This window comes from Drosophila albomicans, chromosome 2L (genome assembly GCF_009650485.2).
Source record: "Drosophila albomicans strain 15112-1751.03 chromosome 2L, ASM965048v2, whole genome shotgun sequence".
NCBI classification, from domain to species: Eukaryota; Metazoa; Arthropoda; class Insecta; order Diptera; family Drosophilidae; genus Drosophila; species Drosophila albomicans.
The window spans coordinates 17,975,892-17,994,334 of NC_047628.2; the positions used below are offsets into that span (position 1 = coordinate 17,975,892).

Here is an 18,443-nt window from a genome sequence, read left to right on the forward strand (position 1 = left end):
ATTGCCGAGTGTTGACATTTTTCCACATTATTTTTTTTTTGCTTCAATGAGGCAGCACTGTTTTTTGCGTCGCATGTGTTGATTTTAGTAGTTTGTTAGTGGAAGTCGGCGTGTGTAAAGCTACTAGCTTGAATTAAATCAAGATGCAATTCCATTTTAATGCGCCCGATCCAGATACCAGTGTATCAACATTATTTAGTAATCCACATTCTGTACTACAGCCGCAACAGCCAGCTACATTAATCGAACCAAAAGATGCACAACATGAGATCAAACTGCAGTAAGTGGACCACATAAATATTGAAAAATATTTTCGTAATTTTTCACTTGTTTTGCTGACAGAAACATTGTGGCCACCTTTTCGGTGAACTGTGAACTGGATCTGCAGACCATCAATTCACGCACTCGAAACTCGGAGTATTCCCCCAAACGCTTCCGTGGTGTCATCATGCGAATGCATTCGCCACGCTGCACTGCATTAATTTTTCGCACTGGCAAAGTGATTTGCACTGGAGCACGCAATGAAGTGGAAGCGGATCTGGGATCACGGAAGTTTGCCCGCATCATTCAGAAGCTGGGCTTTCCTGTGAAGTTCATGGAATACAAATTACAAAACATGGTGGCCACCGTCGATCTGCGTTTTCCCATTCGTCTCGAGAACCTAAATCAGGTGCACGGACAGTTTAGTTCATATGAACCGGAGATGTTTCCGGGACTCATCTATCGGATGGTCAAACCACGTCTTGTGCTGCTCATCTTTGTCAACGGCAAAATTGTTTTCACTGGTGCCAAATCACGCAAAGACATCATCGATTGTCTCGAAGCCATTTCACCAATTTTGCTAAGTTTTCGCAAGACGTAAAGCATGTATTTTGTTTGCATTTTAAGTCGTAGTTTAGCATATCTAGCATTTAACATACAATTTACAAATACCGTTGTAAGCTGCAGGGACAAACAAATAAACTTTACATATATTTAAAAAAAAAAAAAAACAAATTTTTGTTTTTATTTATCATATTGCCAGTGTCTCCACATTATAATGGTGGCATATCTTAGCAAGCTGAGAAAGTTGTGGTAACACTGGTTTTTAAAATTATTTTATTTTGAAATGTAACTTATATAAACAAATACATTTAAATTTGATTGAAATGAAACGACGAGTTTTACGATTCCCACAATCAGTGAACAATATTTTCAATTTAACAAATTTGAAGAAAAACTGCGAATAATTTTTAAAAATTCAAGTGGATGAAAACATTTCGTTAAATTAATTTATTTTCGATTCTTTCGTTATATAGAAAACATACAATACAAATTTCACATTTCAAGATTCAATTGTTGTTTTTAGCATAAAGGAGGGACGGAGTACTCAGATTCGATAGATAACTATAGCTACACATATCTGGTATTTAGGTTTATAATATACAAAAGCAATATCTAAACTGTTTTTGTCAGAATACAAATATACGTCATACAAAACTTATAAACTAATTAGATTCATTTGTTGCATTAAAACACATACTCAATGTATGTGCATTGGACGGTTGCTTTCAACGTTGTTATCTCAAACTAATCATTTTGATTATTTCGATTATATATATGTATATAAGATATATAAAAATTTCATTTGATATGCATGCTTTATCCGAAAAAAATGTATTCACTATCGATTTCTAAAATCTAGTTAAAGGCAATTTGTGATTTGAATAAGACACTTTTTTCGTTTTTGATTTCTTTTAGCGGCACTTCAAGTGCTCCTCAATTCAAAGTTAAGGCAAAGACTCTTCTTCCAGTGGCAAATGACAAAAGTTACTTAAAAAATACAAACTGAACTCTAAAAATACTATATACGCTATATAAATGTAGTTTGGATGCAGTAGCAGAGACGTAAGAAAATTAGTGGATACTATTTTTGTACATTACGAGATTGTATGATTACGGGCGAAACTCAAAATATAAAAGCCACGGGAGCACTAGAAAATGCCATCAGTTATTCTTGGACGGAATGCAATTTCGTTAGAAAAAATAAAAAATATAAACAAAAAAAAACCGAACTAAAAAACTCAACACTCATATTCGAATAAACCTAAACGTGATTAGTGTGTGTGTGTGTTTGGTTTTGGACTGCTAGTGTACGGCTTCAAGTTGAGACTCTTCTAAGTAAATAGATGTAGTGTGTTGAGCACGAGATGTGTGCGACTGCGCAGCAGATAAATGAAGACGCTGAAGAACAGCAGCCAGACGGACATCGATGTACGCCAGCCAACGTTGTAGATGGAACAATAGGGACACTGTGAGCTGCCGCACACTTCGCAAATGTTAAGCAGATACGTGGGCAGCGCATCGAAGATGGATTCATTGAAGCGCTCTGTAAATTAAGAAGTTCTTTTTATAGGGTATTCAAAAGTTATGTATTTAAAGAGGTACTTACCTGGTGCATAATAATCATAGACGCGCACGGGCAGATAACGCGACATATTGGCCACTGGATACCAGCGCTCTATTGTAAAGTTGACGCAGATATCCTCTTGATCCAGCTAGAAAGTTATGAACAATTAATTTCACATATTTTTTAAATTTAAAATTTAAAGTGTCGCAATTCTATGTAAATTATAATCATAAACTCAAATTACTTTTAACTTTGTCAATCCATTAACATTTTTTATATTTGAAACTTACGAAATCAAAGTAGAAGACAATCTTACGCTCCAAGTAGCGCGCTCTTCGCAGATTGCGCACACGATTGCTCAACACATAGCTATCTAGTTTCTGCTGCTGTATCCAGTAACCGGTCGGAATGGCCACATCCAGCACAGCCATGCCCGAACGCTCAGCTTCGCGTGTATTCACCCAACTGCAAAGACGAGTAATAAATTGAAACATTATCATATAAATGGAGCAGGCGAACTTTACTTACTTTTGACAAGCGACATAGGAGATATGCGACTGATTCCTGCCATGGAAAATGGTCTTGGTGTGCAATCCAAAGGCTGGCACTGGCGGCTTCGTCTGGAACTTTTCAATGTCCACATTGTACTGCACATGCATCTGCAGAATGGCATAACCGGCGCCCTTGGCCTGCACCTTAATGGTGCCCCAAGCATCGGGTATCTAGCGAAGTATAAAAGACAACAGCTTAGAGTTTGACAGATTTACATTACAGAAGTTCAAGTCGCTTACCTCAATGCTCTGCAGTCGCGCCAAATTGGAGTCATCGATGCGCAGCTCTTGCGTCTTGCCGCCCTGCGACGACGCCTCAATCTCCACGCTCAGCGAGGACACATCACGAATGCGCGATCGCACCGTGTACTCCACCAAGGCACGCAAAGCAGCGCTTGTATCCTGTGTGGACGCCCATCCACCCTCGTTCAAGCGCTGTGCATTCAACCAGCGCACAATGGGATCCACAAAGAACTCGCGACGCGCCACATAAACCAGCAAAGCATAGGCCGTCGTTTCAATGTTCAACGCGTCGAATTCGTAGGGCAGACGTGGCAACGAGAACCACTTTTGGTTCTCCAGTTTGCGCGGTGGTTGCGGCAATTCCGTATTACTCCAATACATAAAGTCGCCAATGGTGCGCGCATGTCGTCGCAGAATGCTAAAGACGTGCTCGGCCGATGGTGAATTGCACAGCTGCAAAGCATAAGCAGTGATGGCCACATCATAAGGTTCTCGCGTCTCATTGAGGAACTGCATATTCCGTTCTATATAGCGCACCGCAAGCTGCGTAGCTAACGCGACTCGCGTGCCCAATGTGCCCGACAAATCCTTGACGGTGGCCAGTGTGATGAGCACATGCGAAGTCAGCGTCACATTGCGATTATGTTGACTCGTGTAGTCGGCAAAGTTGGTACGATTCATCTTACGATCGGGCAACCAGGTGACCTCATAGAAGGATCCTTCGCGTGTTTGATGCTGCAGCAGCCAACGCATGTTCTTCTCAATGATGGTCGAGTCAATCCAAATGAAGTTCTCCCACTCGTAGAACGAAGCCTCCTGGAAGATGCGCAGACAGTAGCTGGTCAGCCAAACCGACGATGCCGAATTGTTCCAATCGCTGCGGAACAGCGAGAAGCTGCCATCGGCACGCATGAAGCTCAACTGCCGTTGATAGCCAATGTTCAGATGATAGAACGCTTCCTTCTCCAGCGTCTTGTTGCGTTGATTAATTAAACGCATGTACATAATCGTGTAGAGATTGGCGGCAAAGCTGAAAGCATTCTGTTCGGCCGACTCCATGGGCAAATAAAGCAGCGATGTGGCATTCACAGGCATCGTCGGAAAAATGGGACCCACCACATCGCCCACAATGGAGATGCGCGCCCGGTTCGAGCCATAGACAAAGTAACGATCGACCTGGTAAGGAATCTCTGGCGTTTGAGTGATATTCACATGCATATACTCCAGCACATAAGCGCGATTCGACAAATCCAAGAGCACCGATTGATGGCGATACTGTGGCAAACCATCCGACTCCACATGGAGTCTTCGGGTAATGGTATCCGTGCCCAACAACGTAGCCACATGTAGCGTCACATCAACATCGCCAAGTCGCTGTGGCACCACCGGCACGTAGACCACTGTGGTGCCTTGGGCCTCCAGATAGATGAAGAACTGATGTTCGCCAAAACTTGTGCGTGGATTATACGAACGCACAATGCCATCCTCCTCGACGTGCACGAACTTGTAGTTGGGACTGCCGTGCAACACGACAGTTGCCTCAATAGGAATGGTCATGTAGTTAAAGACCGTGACACGTATGCCAATTTGTTCGCCTTGCCGGCATACCTGCGGCATCTCCACGTTGATGAAGAAGGGTTGAACACCCACATATTCCAGCGCTTTGTTGAGCATGCCAAAACCCTTTGAGGGACTCACACTGAAGGCGCTGACCATCCAATAAGCCGGACGATCGGGCACATCCACATTGAAGATGTAACGACCATGCGGACCAATGTTCACATCCTTCCACAGCCAGACGTTCTCATAGTGGCGCAACACACGATTAAAGCGATACTTGCGATAGTTAAGCAGCTCGGTATCGTTGCGCACCTGGCAATCGATCTCATCGGTGCCATCTTCACAGTCATACATGCCATCACAACGCTTATTTAGCGAGTAGCAGCGTCCGCTCAAGCATTCGCCATAGCCCAGAGTGCGATTGCAACTGTCCTGTCGCCTGGGCACATAACCGTCCGTAAACACAACCAAACCGCTGTACTCGAAGGTGCGATTGGCATCAATGCCAAATGAGGATGCGGGGAAGTAAACAAGCTCATCGGGATTGCCTTCATGCGAATACCAAATGTGTTTATAGGTGCCGTTTGTCTGCTCATCGAAATTGGACATTTTGGTAATGATCTTGGCGTAGGTCAACTCATTGCCCGCCTGCATCGTGTAGAAGGCGCTGTCAATGCCCGAGAGTCCCACATAGGAGCCGGGTTCGCCAAAGATAGCCACCTCAACCTTTTCTCCAGTGCGTGCTTTGCGATTGTTGATGTACACCGTGAAATTATTGCGCGAAATACCATTGACAGGGAACGTCAAGGAGTCAGCGACCACTTGACCCTGGGTGGTTATCTTCCACACCACAAGCGTGGCCATTGGCGCCATCTCGGCGCTCAGCACCACCGCAATTGTGCGTATGCCCTCGGTTATGGTCTCACGATCGTTGATCAGTATAACACCCTTGGACATGATCAGATAGTTGAATTCCTCCAGATAAAAGTTGGTGCGTATGTGGAAAATGATGTACTCTCCAACTACGGGTTTCTCGGTGCTCGTGGTGATTTTGATGTGCTGATTCCGCGGTGAATAATGCGACACAAGCAGCAGATCCGTTTGCACATGTTCGCCTCGCGGATCCCTGAAGAGCGCATGAAGACGCATTTCCTCGATGCCATTGAGGAAATCGCGCGCTTGCGGACTCTCATCCAGCTGCAAATCGTTGCGTATGTCAATCTTCAGCTCCCAGATGCCGTCGCTCTGCTGCGACATGTGCAAACGTTGTGTGGGCCAATCACGTCGTCCACCATTGCGACTAGACACAAAACCGCTGACCTCCATCAGGCCCTGCCGCAACAGATTCGGATCGATGGGCGAACCATCGTGATATTCGACAACCAAATAGGTGGTAAAAGGCATTGCGGGTTTAAAAACTTGTGGCGATTCACCCAGAAAAGCGACACGCAAACTCGAATTGTAAACACGTGCCACCGCATAGCCGGCGATGATTTCGTCGTAGAACTTTTCACCCACGGTGGCTGTGATTAGCACTTCCATGCCAGCCATGCTGGGCACAATTGATTCCAGCTCACGCATGGGCCACTTGAAGTCGAAGGTGCCATTGAAGTAGCGCAGATATGGCAACGAGTTCCGATAGCTTGTGGTCCACGAGCTCGACTCATAGCTCTCCACATATTCCGGTTTCCGTACCCAGAACGGCCATTGCTCCTCGAACTGATAATAGCGAGGCGGACGCAGATAGGAATTCTGTATGCCAATATCAAGGCCGCCTTCTAGTGGCAACTGTGGCACATTGTACGGCTGCTGCTGATTTGGATCCAGATTGGGATTCTGTTGCGGATTGTTGTAGCGCCAGCGTTCTCTGTATAAGTTCTCCTGCTCCAGCGGCGAGCGACCTCCCAAGCGGAACTTTTCGTTGAGCACCTGACCATTAAAGTAGCCAATGGGACGTATGGTCGCTGTCAGTGTTAGATTTCCACGCACGGGGAGACCACTTGTAAAATTGGCCATGATACGGCCATAGACGAAGTGATCCGTTGTGAAGAAGTAAGCAGGCATTGTGACATTCACCTCGAAGCGTGTCTGATAATATTCCTCGACGCTAAAGTGACTCTCTTCCTGCTGGCCCTGGGCAACCACACGAATGGTCCATTCGCCAAACGTCGGCTGATCCGACAGTTTGTATTCGAGTGAAACAGAGCCCAAATTGGATTGTCTGCGGAAAAAGAAATTAAAACATGTTAGCGTTAGATTTAAAGCTTCAGTGAAGGAAAAGGATTAAAGATAATCTTTGTAAACTCAATGAGCTTTTCTAATAAAAATAATCATTGATTCTTTATGGTTTTTGGTTGAGAAACTAAAAGGAAAAATTTCAATATAATTCTTAAGATTTTGTTGCTTTTATAGCTAAATCTCTACAAACGTTAGTTATTTCGCTATAGCATCACAACTTCAATCATCATCGTCGGTTTTAAACGCTTACCTTGACAACCAACGCTTCAGGATGTGCCGATTGGGATCCAGCATGTACACATCGATAGCATTCTCGAATCCCTTCAGTTCGGTGGTGATGGGAATCGTGCGGAAACGCACTGTCTCGCCCTGCATGTAGAGCGGCTTGTCTGTCTGCACAAAGATGGTCATCGAGCGCTGCGAGAAGTCGAGACGCGTCTGATTCAAGAAGGCAACACCGCCCAGGACATCCTGATAGAAACCCTCGACGCGCAGTCTGTAATCTCCCGACACACTAGTTGGGGGAATGCGCATGAGCAGCGTCTCGGGGACACCTTCCTTCACATCCTTGGAATCACCGCTAATTTGTACGCCATTGCATGAGATACTCGCATGCACAGTGATCGGATACTTGGCCTGCAGTATGGACACCGACACCTGGTAGATGAGGCCGGGACGCACCATGCGAGAGGCAACAATGAAATAGGTTGGCTCGCGATTGTGCAATGTGTCCAGGAACATGGTCTTCACATTGTACGAACTCTTGCCGCGACCCAAACTCGGTTCCTGGTCATCCAGTCGCTGCTTGTTGTAATCATCCTGGGTGCCCAGTTCGTTGTAGCCACCATCGGTGCGATAGGAGGTGGGATTGTTGTAGATGTTGTTGTTGTTATTGTTGTTGAGATTCGTATTCGAATTGGGATTCACATTGCCACCGAATGGTTGATTGATGTCGTATTGTGAGGAGGTTGGTTGTGGCAGAAATGGTTGCTGTCCTTGTTGTTGTTGCTGCTGTTGCAGCAGTTGCTGCTGCTGTTGTTGTTGTTGTTGTACGTTGTAATAGCTGCTATCGATTTGAGCTGCCACCAGATGGAGTTGCAGCAGCAGCAACGGTAGCAGCATGTGCCACAAACAGCGCTGCATCATTCCAATAATGTGCTGCACTACAAGGCAGAAAACAAAAAGTAAAATAAAGATGTTGTACTAGGAAATGAAGTCAATCAATCAGTGTGTGCAGCAAGTGCATCAATTAACAAGTTCGTCAGTCGTCACGTCTGTTTTATCCTGTGAATTATAAATGGAAATAGCTGATTCTGCTGCTGCCGCGAGTGAAGTTGTTGCACTGTGGCGTGTTATCTGTCTTCTGCTATATGTTCTTTTTTTTTTGTTTTTTGGGTCTGCTTGAATGCTTTCCGCGTGCTGTGCACGCAGCCAAAACAAACCGCGAACACGAGAGCAGCGTTTGAGAGTCAAACAACGAATGGCAAATACTCTAATAAGCAAAATTAAGAATAACTGATCAAACATTATATGTTTTTTTTCTAGGATAACTGGCCAAATTCGAATACTCCAAAATGTTATTGATTATTAACCGAAAATATTTGAGAATTCTACTTTAAGCGATGTTATGAAGAAATAGTTATTATTTTAATTTTAATAAAAGTAAACTAGCAGCTTTACACTGAAACTCTGCATTTTAATGTATTAGTCAGTCTGCCTTTAGATGTTGCTGAGATCGACTGCATTTGTTTCCCCTCATAGCTGAAAGACCATTTCCGTTAGTGTACCAAATGAGGTTGCCGCACGGCACTATTAATAGCAGTCCCACTATGCAGGAGCAATGAACGTGCCATGGATTTAGTCAAGCTAACACACATATGTATGTCCATACATATACTGCACACACACTACACACAGTTGCCGCCTCTAAACTATGTCAAATTTTAAGTTAAATGTCATTTAAGTTGCGTGCGCAATTAGTCTTTTGATATGGGATATGTGCCAAAGCGATTTAAGGCGACGTCGTCTTCCCTTTGGATGCTAGAAATCCTCAACAATTTACAGCATTCACTCAATTCTTAACCAGAAAAATACTATATATAGTTTTTAGCAGAAATTTGTCAAAGTACAAATTCACTAAAATGGGAACAAAAGATTATCGCATTTAAATTCATATGTTAAGTTATCGATAAGTAGCTACATATCCGTTGCAAAATGGCGGACTGTTGCAAAACTGCGGTTTAAATTTACACATTGATGCATTTTTTAATGTTCAAAAGAAAAATAAAGAACTCGAAGAAGCTTAGTGAACGTAAGAGCAATAGCAAGGATAATTATATGCTGCGAAAATGGGAACCAAAGATTATCGTTAACTTTTGTCTATGACAAATGGCGACTTAAAATTTTGACATTGATGTATTTATTATGCTTGAAAGCAGAAAGAAAGACCAACTAAAAGCAGCTTATCGCGATCACAAAGGACAAAGGATACGTATATATAGGGGCAACCATAAAAGAACAAACGTTCTAAAGGTGAGAGGAGCTGCAGCAAGGACAATTAGGCAGCAGACGCTGACGGCACACTTGACCCTCGGGCCAAAATAAAAAATACAGAGAGAGGGCGACAACCGTTGAGCCGGTAACGTACAAATGCAACAGAGCAACATTGTTTACCTGACTACAACTGTGAGCGTGTGTGTTTTGCCTGCGCACTGAAGCAGCAGAAGTCGCTGGCCGAAGTGAAAACAAATACAACAAACTAAACGAGAAACCCAAACCTCGTAATAATAACGCTGCAACAGCAGCGCACATTGTAATCCACCCTTTTCTCTACTATGATGCAGACGCTGTAACGCACATACACACATACATGCTTGCATACAAGTGTATACACACCACATTTTGAGTGTGTTTGTAATGAGGCATTAATTAGTGCCAGTGAGCGTGAGGAGAGGGCAAAAGTGCAATTGAAATTGCCTGGAGGACAACACTTAAAACAGACAGCACACATGCCAAATTACCAATATGCAAAAGTAATACCCTCCAAATGGCTATGAAATTTGAGCGCAGCACATTTCCAATTGGGCAGCAGGTGGCAGCACCGCGTTATATTCTTTTTTTCTTTCGCAGGAAGCGAAGCCTAATGCAAATTTCAACACAGCACAGATGGATTCTCAATATTTGTCGAACATTACATACATATAATACATGCAATGAACTAACTTAGCAGAGTAAGAATTTCTAGATTTTTAAAATTTTTCGGTCAACGCCCATGTGTGGACAGCAACATCAGCATAATAACAACGCAAGCAGCCGAAGTAGCGCAGGTATTTTGAGCAAACAATTTTTGGGCGGGTCACTTTTAAGATCACAAGTGCACTCACTCACTCACCTGTTCGATGTGTATTGTATGTTTTTACGCTGAACGGCTGCAGTTTGTTTGCATTATTTTCTAATAACAAAAGCAGAAACACAAAACTAAGATGTAACTTAAATTTTAAACAAAATGAAACACAAAACCGAGCAGCGCACACACACAAACCCGCGTCGCGATGACTTATGCTTAGAGACGGGCAATCAGAAACTGACTTAGTTATCGCACCACACCCCGTCCCAAAGCAAGCCATCGTAATATCGGCTTAGATATCGATATACCCCTGACCACACAAAACAAATTCAAAATAAATATTTAGTTTTACAAAGATTAAATGAATAAGCTAAAATGTTTTCTAAAAGCTTTTTATTGGTATTTTATTTAAAGCTATAAAATAACATTTTGTAAATTAATCTCGGCTTCTGCATATTTATCGAAATATTTGTACAGTGTTGGCTAACGATAGTTTTGTTCAGGGATGGTTGAAATATGGTATTTTTAATGTTTCGTGTGACCAAATTGTGCAAAACTATAAATACTCACCATTTGTGTCATGTGGATGTGTGTGTGTATTGTATGCGTGTGATGTAAGGTCATTCGCGTGAAAATATCAGCGAGGAAAAAATCGAATTTTTGTGTTTTGTGTGCTAGGTAAATTCCAAAAGAGTGCAAAATAATCTAGCTGAAGCAAGTGCGATTGCTATTATTATCAAATTGTGCACACTAATGTGCGGTAAACACGTGTGTAAAGCTAACAAAAATCGTAACTCAACGCAAAAATTATGACGAAAAGCAGCAGAATACTCATAGACACACATACACATATGCAAACGGCCAGTACGCACACACAAACATTCAACGCAGGCATAGCAAATACATATATATTGTACATGTATATGGAAGCAAAGGAGCTTGAGCTAGAACCTAGAGTTGTCAACGCTCTTCGATGAATTTCGTCATTGAGTGTGTCGCGTATTTTCGTGGCTTTGTATGTGTGTGTTTTGTGCGTGCCTCGTTTGCATATGTGTGTGCGTGTTTAAGTTCTTGTAGTAAAAAAATGAAAGAAAAACGAAAATGATCGAAAAAGTGAAATATACATAACTTGTGCAAAAAAAAAAGAAAATTCTTGGGCCAGTCGCACTCACTGCACAGTGGGCCGCGCATCTCTCGCCAGGCGTTCGAAAAAAACTATTACATAAATTGTACAAAAAGTGTAAATGTAAATGTAAATGTTATTGAAAAGCGAGCGCAAGGCAAGAAAGACGAAGCGAAGGCGCCGCTGCTGCTGCGAATGTCGCGCACGCTGTCGTCATCGCGGCAAAAAAAAAATAACAGAAAATAGAAGAAAAGAAAAGAGGGAGCAGCTAGCTAGCAAAAAGCAAAAAAAAAATAGAAATCCCTTTACTATATTTGCACTCAATACTCATTGTTTGCCATTTCGCGCACACACACACACTCATTTATCTCTGTGTGTGTGTTTCTCCATCTCGTGACTCGGCATTGTTGAGTATATTGACTCCTGGTCACACACAAATTAATTTTTGTCGTCCCCGCTGTCGCCTGTGTTGCTGTTGAAAATCAACTAATAATTGCTACAGAGTGTGATGACAAGCGAAGGAGGTGCGGGTGGCCTCCCTATAAATGTATATGTATGCGTGTATGTGTGAGTGACCTCGTGTCTGTGTGTCGCGTGCTTGTGCCTGTGTATGTGTGTGTCGGCAGCGGCAAGGAGTGTCATGCGTATTTGCTGCTTCTTCCCCACATATATATACTCCCCCTAAACCACTCCCCAAACCGCTTTGGCATCGTTCACAACAACAACAGCCAGAAGAACGCTGCTCCTTTGCTCCAACGAGTTTTATCTTGTTTTCCGTATTAATCATATGCGGGCGCAGAGAGGCAATCACGTCATCCAGCTTGACACGCACACACACACACACTTAGCCATACACTATAAAGTCATTTGTGTGAAGTTTAGAGCTGAGAGCGAAGCCGCAATGGCAGCCAAGTTTAGAACTGATATCTGCCTTTGTGTGTGTAGGCGGCGCGTGAATTCAATCGTTATTTTTTCCATTTCATTTAAAGCTTAATAAATTTAATTAACTACCGACAAACATACATAAACACATATGCATAGCCATTATAATTGGCATTTATTAATCATATTAATATTGTTATAGTTCAAGTTAGATATTTTTGAAAACTGCGACAGCAGCATCGCATCATCATCAACATCATCGGCGACTACGTCAATTTTGTTTTTGTTCTCGTTTTCGCATGCGTGTGTGTGCTTGTGTGAGTACAGTAAATAAACGATGACCGGGACACTGAGTCATGATGTCGACTTGATGACGTTATGCTGCGCTAAAAGGCAATTTGTCTTGGGAAAGTGCTCCGAACTTTGGCAATAAAACTGACCAAAAAACTTTATCAAAATTATATTTCTTCTCACACACATAACACACAAACAATTGTACTTAAAATCAGCTTAGATCGATGTCGAGCTAACAAACGATAACATTTGTTGCCGTCACACATATTTATCGTAGATCGATAACGATTTCTCTTCCCAAAATTGATCATTTTTCTTGCCATCACTGATGCGCGCTGTGTATTGAGCAGCTCATCAGCTGATATTTTTCAAATTGCTGCCAACAATTAGGAAATAAATAAAAATTATATTACATGACGCGTCGTCCGTGGTATGAAGGCGAGAGCGCGCCTTTTGTTTTTCAACGCAACGAAATTAGCTTAGCAGCCAGACAGCCAGCAGCGACAGCTACCCAGCTAAAAATCATGTTGAAACCGCTTTTAGGCAGATCATCAGTATCGTCTCCCCTACTCCCTCTCTCTCTCTCTCTACACGATGTTACGTTCCTGCGGCAGCTTTTTGCCCATTGGCCGCCGTTGCCGATACGTGAACGATTCACGTTGTTGTCGCTAACGTTGTCGAGTCTCGTATATTTGTATTAAAATACTGCAATGAGCTCTTTATCTTAATGCGATATACTATAACTGTGTGTGTTTGTATGTATACACATTTGTTTGAGTGTAGGATATGTGCGTATGATTTTTGATGGGGCGAATGTCGACGCATTCACGTCCGCGGCGGGGTAAACAAACTCCCGCTGTTGCTTTGCGGCTGCTGCTGATAACGTTGCTTTTGCTGTTGCTGCTGCTGTCATCCGCCTCAAAAAAAAATGAAATAAAATAAAGCAACAGCAAAAACAATGAGCTAATAACAAATCCGTACGACTTTTATCAGTCAGCCATGACGACGTCGACGTCGCTGTCGACCGATGGCCGAGTGAGCATTTTGTTGCCGCTGCTGCTGCTCTGCGGCGCTGTATGCTCTTTTTTTTGCCTACTCGCTCGGTTGCTGAGCAGTTGCTAGTTCAGTCTGCTCGCTGAATTCGTTGCGTTACGTTTACGTTTACGTTGCTTTCCGTTCCGTCGTTGTTGTGTTCCGTGTCCGTTGCTTTTTTGCCATTTCTCGGTTTGTCGGTGTTTTGTCGTTTGTAGTTGTAGCAGTGTTGCCTTAGTACTCATTAACTATTTGGTCAGTGTGTACGTATTGCCCAAACATTTTTATAAGTCACAAACAAATTGTTGCGGTCGTTGGCAAAAAAAAAATGAAAAGAGAATATAAAAAAGAAACAACGAGAAGAAAATAATGAAGAAACAAAAAAAAACTGTACATCGCATATGATATTTGAGTTTTGTGCTCTTTAAGAGTGCCGAGCATTTTGAGCACATTTCAATAAACCCAGCCAACAACGTCAATGTGCCATATTTCTTTTTTGGTTTGCGAGCCAAAAATTCTTCGACCCCCAGTCTCGTTTTTGATGCGTGTGTGTTAGTGTGAATGCGAGTGCATGTGTGTGTGCCTGTGTGACTGCGTGCATGTGTGAATGTGAGGAGAGAGAGCTTTTTGGCTACGCATGGAAATGAATAACGTCAAAAGTTTAGTTTAACGCGACAGAAAACATAAGAAATTAGCAGAAAGGTGCAGCTTGTCCACCATTATTCCATCCCTCCCCCGCCCCCTGCGTTGCCAGCACGTGTGCAGCTGATGTTGACGTTGACGAAAAGGCAAACACAAAAAATAAAAGAGACAATGAGTGCAAATTTTTACAAAATTATATATGTACTGGTGCGTGTTGGATGTAGTTGAACGCTTCTTCCACATCCTTCAGGCGCCCGCTCTCCATTCTCTAACTATCCCTCTCTCACTCTCTGTGTCGACGCATTTTAAAGATGCCGCGGGCTTTCTTCTTTCGACGGCTGCTGCTTGCTTTGCTTTCTTTTGATTTTTGAATTTATGTATTTTTAAATTTTTGTGCAAAAAGCATAAAGTTCTCAACCGAAAAACTGAAATTCGAACGTGAACAACTAAAGACAAATTGCCAACGAAAGAAAAGAAAAATCCAATAAATATCACAAAACAAAAAAAAATTGTTTGTTAAAATAATTTTTCTCCACTTTTCTTTTTATTGCAAAACAACAAAGATAGCGACAAGAAATAAGAACAAAAGCTGGAGCTGGTTAATGAATAAAAAAGGCGGAGAAGAATCGTTATAACAAAACACAAATACAAAAAACCAAAACAACCAACAACAACATCAACTAATATCAAATTAATATTTAAGCATAATTAATTAATGAAAAGTAAAAGAATCGTATACATAAATAAATAAATATTAATAATGATATACATAGTAAGTTAATCGTAAAGTACAAAACCAAACAACAACAAATAAGAGATAAACACCAACAACCAACAACAAACCAACCAACCAAAAAAAAAAAAATATACAAAATTAATTAATCAATCAATCAACAAATAGTTAATGAAAATTTAATATGTACATGCAAGCAATCTGAATCGACAACGCCAACAACAACAATAGCCACTGCAGCAAAATAATAATCACAACAACCAATAATAATAACAACAACACAAGCAACAACCACAACAACAACACGGATCAATACCAAAGATGGAGGCAAAATTCTTGGCTGCCGCTCTTTCATTCCTCTCGATATTTTTAGCGATTTATGCTCAATCATCTGGTAAGTTGACAACAACAACAATCATAATTTTAATATGTAATAATAATAATAATGATAATAATTACAAAAACAACAAATATCAAAGAAAAACATTAACCACCCCAATTACCCCTATTATATTTAAGCTCTTTCGTATATGAATATACCACGAATATTATATTGTATGTTTGTATGTATGCGTTTGTTTGTATGTGTACACGAAGCATATTTATACCCTCTACCCGTTAGGGTAAAAGAGCGTTTTCAATGAGTGTGCAACAGGCAGTATTATACTGCTGTGACTTTAAATAAAATTCAACAAATTGTAATGAATTAATAGGCTCGAATTTTGTTAGTTTAGAATTATTAAAAAAAAAAACTAATAATTGCATTTCAGAAGCGGGAATTAAATCTGATTAAGTTCTCCTTAGTCCGTCAACGATACTCGCATAAAAACGCGTTCCAACGCTCATTTTGAATTCTCAGAATGATGATACAGTTCTTAATAAACATTGTGAACGATGATTTCTAAAAATCGTATTACGATTTTAAAAAATAAACTTGACGTGTGAGTTTATAAACTTAGAGTTTTATTTTTGTTAATGGTTTGTTTAATAAATTGCTCAAATGATTAATCTTAGTTGAAAAGCTATAATTAAAATTAAAAAAATTTCTTTATTATTGGTCAATAGCCTATTCAGTGTTTTACATTTGATGACCAAATATTTTTGTAGGATCTAACAATGGATATAGGGTATCTCACAGTTGAGCACACTCAACTGAAGCTTGTACATATGTGTTTTACTTGTACGTATGTGTTAGCGAGTGAGTGTGTACACAACTGCAGCAGAAATTGCAAACAATAACAAAAAGAAAGAAAGAAAGAATGAATAACAAAAACGAAAAAAATGATAGTATGTGGTCTACAATCCCTCCATGCCCCTCCAAACGCCCTAATTGCCCGGTGCAGCGGCCCATTTGAAATATTCGACTTCCAGCAGAACTTTCGGGCATGAGAAAGGTGCAGCCGACCCACTGACTATTTCACTAGCTACATTGCCGAGAGGATATACATATTTTATTTTAGTATTTAGCGAGAATATTTTCTGAGCAGGTGTGATCTTTTATTATGTAATATGAAAAATGTTCGTTTTGAATTTATGTCAACATTTCGAATTATTCCAGCTTGTGCTATTTGCGATTTGTATTGTAAAATGCAGGACATTCTTTTCCATAATTCTCTGCCCCCAAAGTTCTGTTGGGTTTCTAATACATACACACACACAAATACACTTGAATACAACATAACATAAAACACACACACACATGTGTAAGTTGAGCGAACACTTTCCTTTCGCTAGGTTTTTGTTTTCTCTTTTACAATGTAAAAGTGCACCATCTCCTTGCCCCCACCAGCAGGTTCGCTATTTTCTCTCTCACTCACACTGTTCAATTTAATATCTCCCTCTCTGTTTCTCTTTCTCTCTTTGCTCATTGTATGTGTGTGTGTGTGTCTTTCTCTCGCGCTGTCTATCTTTTTGGCCTTTAGTTAAGTGTACTTGTGCTTCGATATTTTTGTGTGTTGCTTTTTATAGTTTATATTGTTGGTTGGTTGGGTTTTGGTCGCTCGACATTGTATGTTGGCCCCATCATATTCTTCTTCTTCTTGTTTCTCTATTCCCTCTATATACCTAGAGAGATATATACATAAAAATATATGTACCTACATATATGTTTGTATGTATGTTTAGTATTTTTTTTGCTCACTCATTTGATTTTCAATTTTCCACACAATTGCAAAAAGGAAAAAAAGCAACAACAGAAGAGAAAACATATTAAGTTCATTTTAGTATTTCAGTCTAAATCTTATGAATTTGCTATATGTTTTTGTTGTTTAGTTGTATTTACACCAGGTCGCCAGACGACAGCCAAGCATTCTAGTCTTAGCCGGTTCGATCTGTCTTTCCGTCCGCCCGTCCGACTGTCCGTCCGCTGGGGCTTGTTTATATTAACTCATCGGCCAGGTCGGGTACTCGGTACTCGGTATTCAGTATTCGATACTCTGTAGTCTCACTACCCGGCTGCATTGTTTACATTGCGCATGTAGCAACTGTGTTTGGCCATCAATATGCTCAATATTATTATAGCCAGCCTAGCCTTTGCCTTTGCTTTTATCTATCTCTGTATTCTATTTATTTATTATTCTAAGCATACTATCCATTTACCATTCATCTTCCACCACCCCACACCCACATTCAAGGTGTATAATCAAGTTTTTTATTTCTATTGTACACATTTTGAATATTCCTTCTAAATAAGCGACGACGACCTCTTAACGTGAGTCGTATGAAAAAGTCTACAATTTTATTACTCCTTTTAATATATTAATTATAGGTATAACAGTATTTTATGATCGTATATCGGTGTTTCATATATCAAGCGGTCGAATCAAATAATAATATATAATGGAGAAATACCGTTTTGCTTTTATTATTGTAAACATATTCAGGAATTAATGTTAATACTGTATAGACTGGCATACAATCTCTGTTTATACAGATTTGCAGAAATTTGTGGAGTATTGTTTATATGAAAATATCGAGGGACTAACGACTCATGAATGGGTAACACATTGCTCTATTACTGTGTATAGGGTATTTCCATATCGTTGCACTGCGATTTCAGGTGTACAATTTTAATCTTTTCCGTTTATCAATTGTATTTCTGCACATGGTTTTCTGTTTTCTTTCCTTTGTAGAATATTTTCAATGATTTCGCAAATTGTTTATGTAAATACGCGGGTTCCTACGTAAACTTTTATGGGGGTGGGTAACTTTTGATATTATTTTCGAAAGGTTTATAAAGGATTAACAGAAATCAAGAAATAGTCGAGCATGCAATAATAGTTTAGAGTGTAATTAATATTGAGAGAACTATATATAGTACAATAGCGAACTATATGAATCACAAAACTGGTCAGATGACTATAAATTATTCGCATTCCTATTGTTGTTCTTATAGTTGTGGTTTCTTTGTT

General features: G+C 40.7%; 3 protein-coding genes across 9 annotated transcripts in view; 2 read left to right on the forward strand and 1 right to left on the reverse strand.

Annotated features, from left to right (window-relative positions):
- Positions 1-37: 37 nt before the first annotated feature.
- On the forward strand, positions 38-981 carry LOC117565883 (TBP-related factor). The gene is made up of 2 exons (XM_034245223.2): positions 38-280; positions 343-981. The coding sequence occupies exons 1-2, from the start codon at positions 144-146 to the stop codon at positions 860-862; spliced, it is 657 nt and encodes a 218-aa protein (XP_034101114.1). The 5' UTR covers positions 38-143; the 3' UTR covers positions 863-981.
- Positions 982-1,257: 276 nt separating this feature from the next.
- On the reverse strand, positions 1,258-10,540 carry LOC117563410 (CD109 antigen). Its single transcript, XM_034241742.2, has 7 exons — positions 10,373-10,540; positions 7,232-8,144; positions 3,181-6,964; positions 2,918-3,111; positions 2,680-2,854; positions 2,432-2,537; positions 1,258-2,368 (listed from the first exon to the last, which is right to left on the reverse strand). The coding sequence occupies exons 2-7, from the start codon at positions 8,125-8,127 to the stop codon at positions 2,157-2,159; spliced, it is 5,367 nt and encodes a 1,788-aa protein (XP_034097633.1). The 5' UTR covers positions 8,128-8,144; positions 10,373-10,540; the 3' UTR covers positions 1,258-2,156.
- Positions 10,541-10,900: 360 nt separating this feature from the next.
- Positions 10,901-18,443, forward strand: part of LOC117565988 (basigin) — a 29,135-nt gene continuing 21,592 nt past the window's right edge. For 2 of the 7 annotated variants that reach the window (XM_052003048.1, XM_034245405.2), the window contains exons 1-2: positions 13,745-13,921; positions 14,864-15,427. In XM_052003048.1, coding sequence (XP_051859008.1) covers positions 15,355-15,427 — 73 coding nt within the window. In that variant the 5' untranslated portion in view covers positions 13,745-13,921; positions 14,864-15,354. Of the gene's footprint in view, positions 11,006-13,744; positions 13,922-14,863; positions 15,428-18,443 lie in introns of those variants that run through there. The other 5 variants (XM_052003049.1, XM_034245403.2, XM_034245404.2 and 2 more) reach the window with 5 other exon arrangements.